Here is an 871-nt window from a genome sequence, read left to right on the forward strand (position 1 = left end):
CAACAGTCTCCGAGCTGCCCTCGGTAAGAACGTACCGGGTTTGGGTTTGGAAATAGGCTGTAATAGCGTAGTAGTACAGCAGGTTGCTTCGGTAGTGTATACAAAGGAGCAGCGTCCCGTTCCTGCTGATTATAAGATTCCTGACTACATGGAGAAGATTTACACCTGGTGTTATGTGAAGCCAAAGAATGTGAAGATGCTAGATCGTCAGTTGGTAGTACAGGCTATTCTGTTTGGCTATTTCCAGCCTTTAGCCAACATGGTGTGTTCGGAGTTGAAGCCAGGTCAGAAGCTTCTTCAGTGTGGTAGTACCTATGGTAAGCTTGTTGCAACCGTTTCAAAGACTCTTGGACCTGAGGGTACTTACAATTGCTGCGATATTATGCCCATTCAAGTGGCTTCTTGTAACCGTAAGATGTCGCAGTATCCTTGCCACGGTGGTTGCATTCTGGAAGATGCTGCTACCCATCATCCTGAGGAAGATAAGCAGTACGATGCTGCGTAGGTTCTAAGTAGCTTGTTTTACATAGTCTTTCCTTCTTGCTGCTCCATGAGGTGCCTGATGACACTAAAGTGAAGGTGATTAATCGTATCATGATGTCAGTACCTGTAGGTGGAAAGGCCATCTTCATCGAATACCACAAACCTGCCTGGTATAGTCCTTGGAGATACATGATGCCAATCGTATACTGGTTGTTAGAGCCTCTGGCTTTCACTGTTTGGAATCACCAGATCACGGAACTTGGCGACCCTGAGCTGGTAAAGAAGTTCAAGTGGCGAAAGGAACTTCGTTTTATGGGACTCTACCAGAAGCTTGTGGGTGTGAGAGTGGAGGATTAAACACAAAGCAATTTTTAGAATCTGTTTGTTT

General features: G+C 45.5%; 1 protein-coding gene across 1 annotated transcript; it reads left to right on the plus strand.

Annotated features, from left to right (window-relative positions):
* Positions 1-148: 148 nt before the first annotated feature.
* JH06_5719 (methyltransferase) lies at positions 149-840 on the plus strand (the record flags this gene model as incomplete). Its single annotated transcript, XM_014669151.1, has 2 exons — positions 149-501; positions 531-840. The coding sequence occupies 2 exons, from the start codon at positions 149-151 to the stop codon at positions 838-840; spliced, it is 663 nt and encodes a 220-aa protein (XP_014524637.1).
* Between the last annotated feature and the right edge of the window lie 31 nt (positions 841-871).

This window comes from Blastocystis sp. subtype 4 (genome assembly GCF_000743755.1).
Source record: "Blastocystis sp. subtype 4 strain WR1 chromosome Unknown seqid_1049, whole genome shotgun sequence".
Classification (NCBI taxonomy): Eukaryota; class Bigyra; order Opalinata; family Blastocystidae; genus Blastocystis; species Blastocystis sp. subtype 4.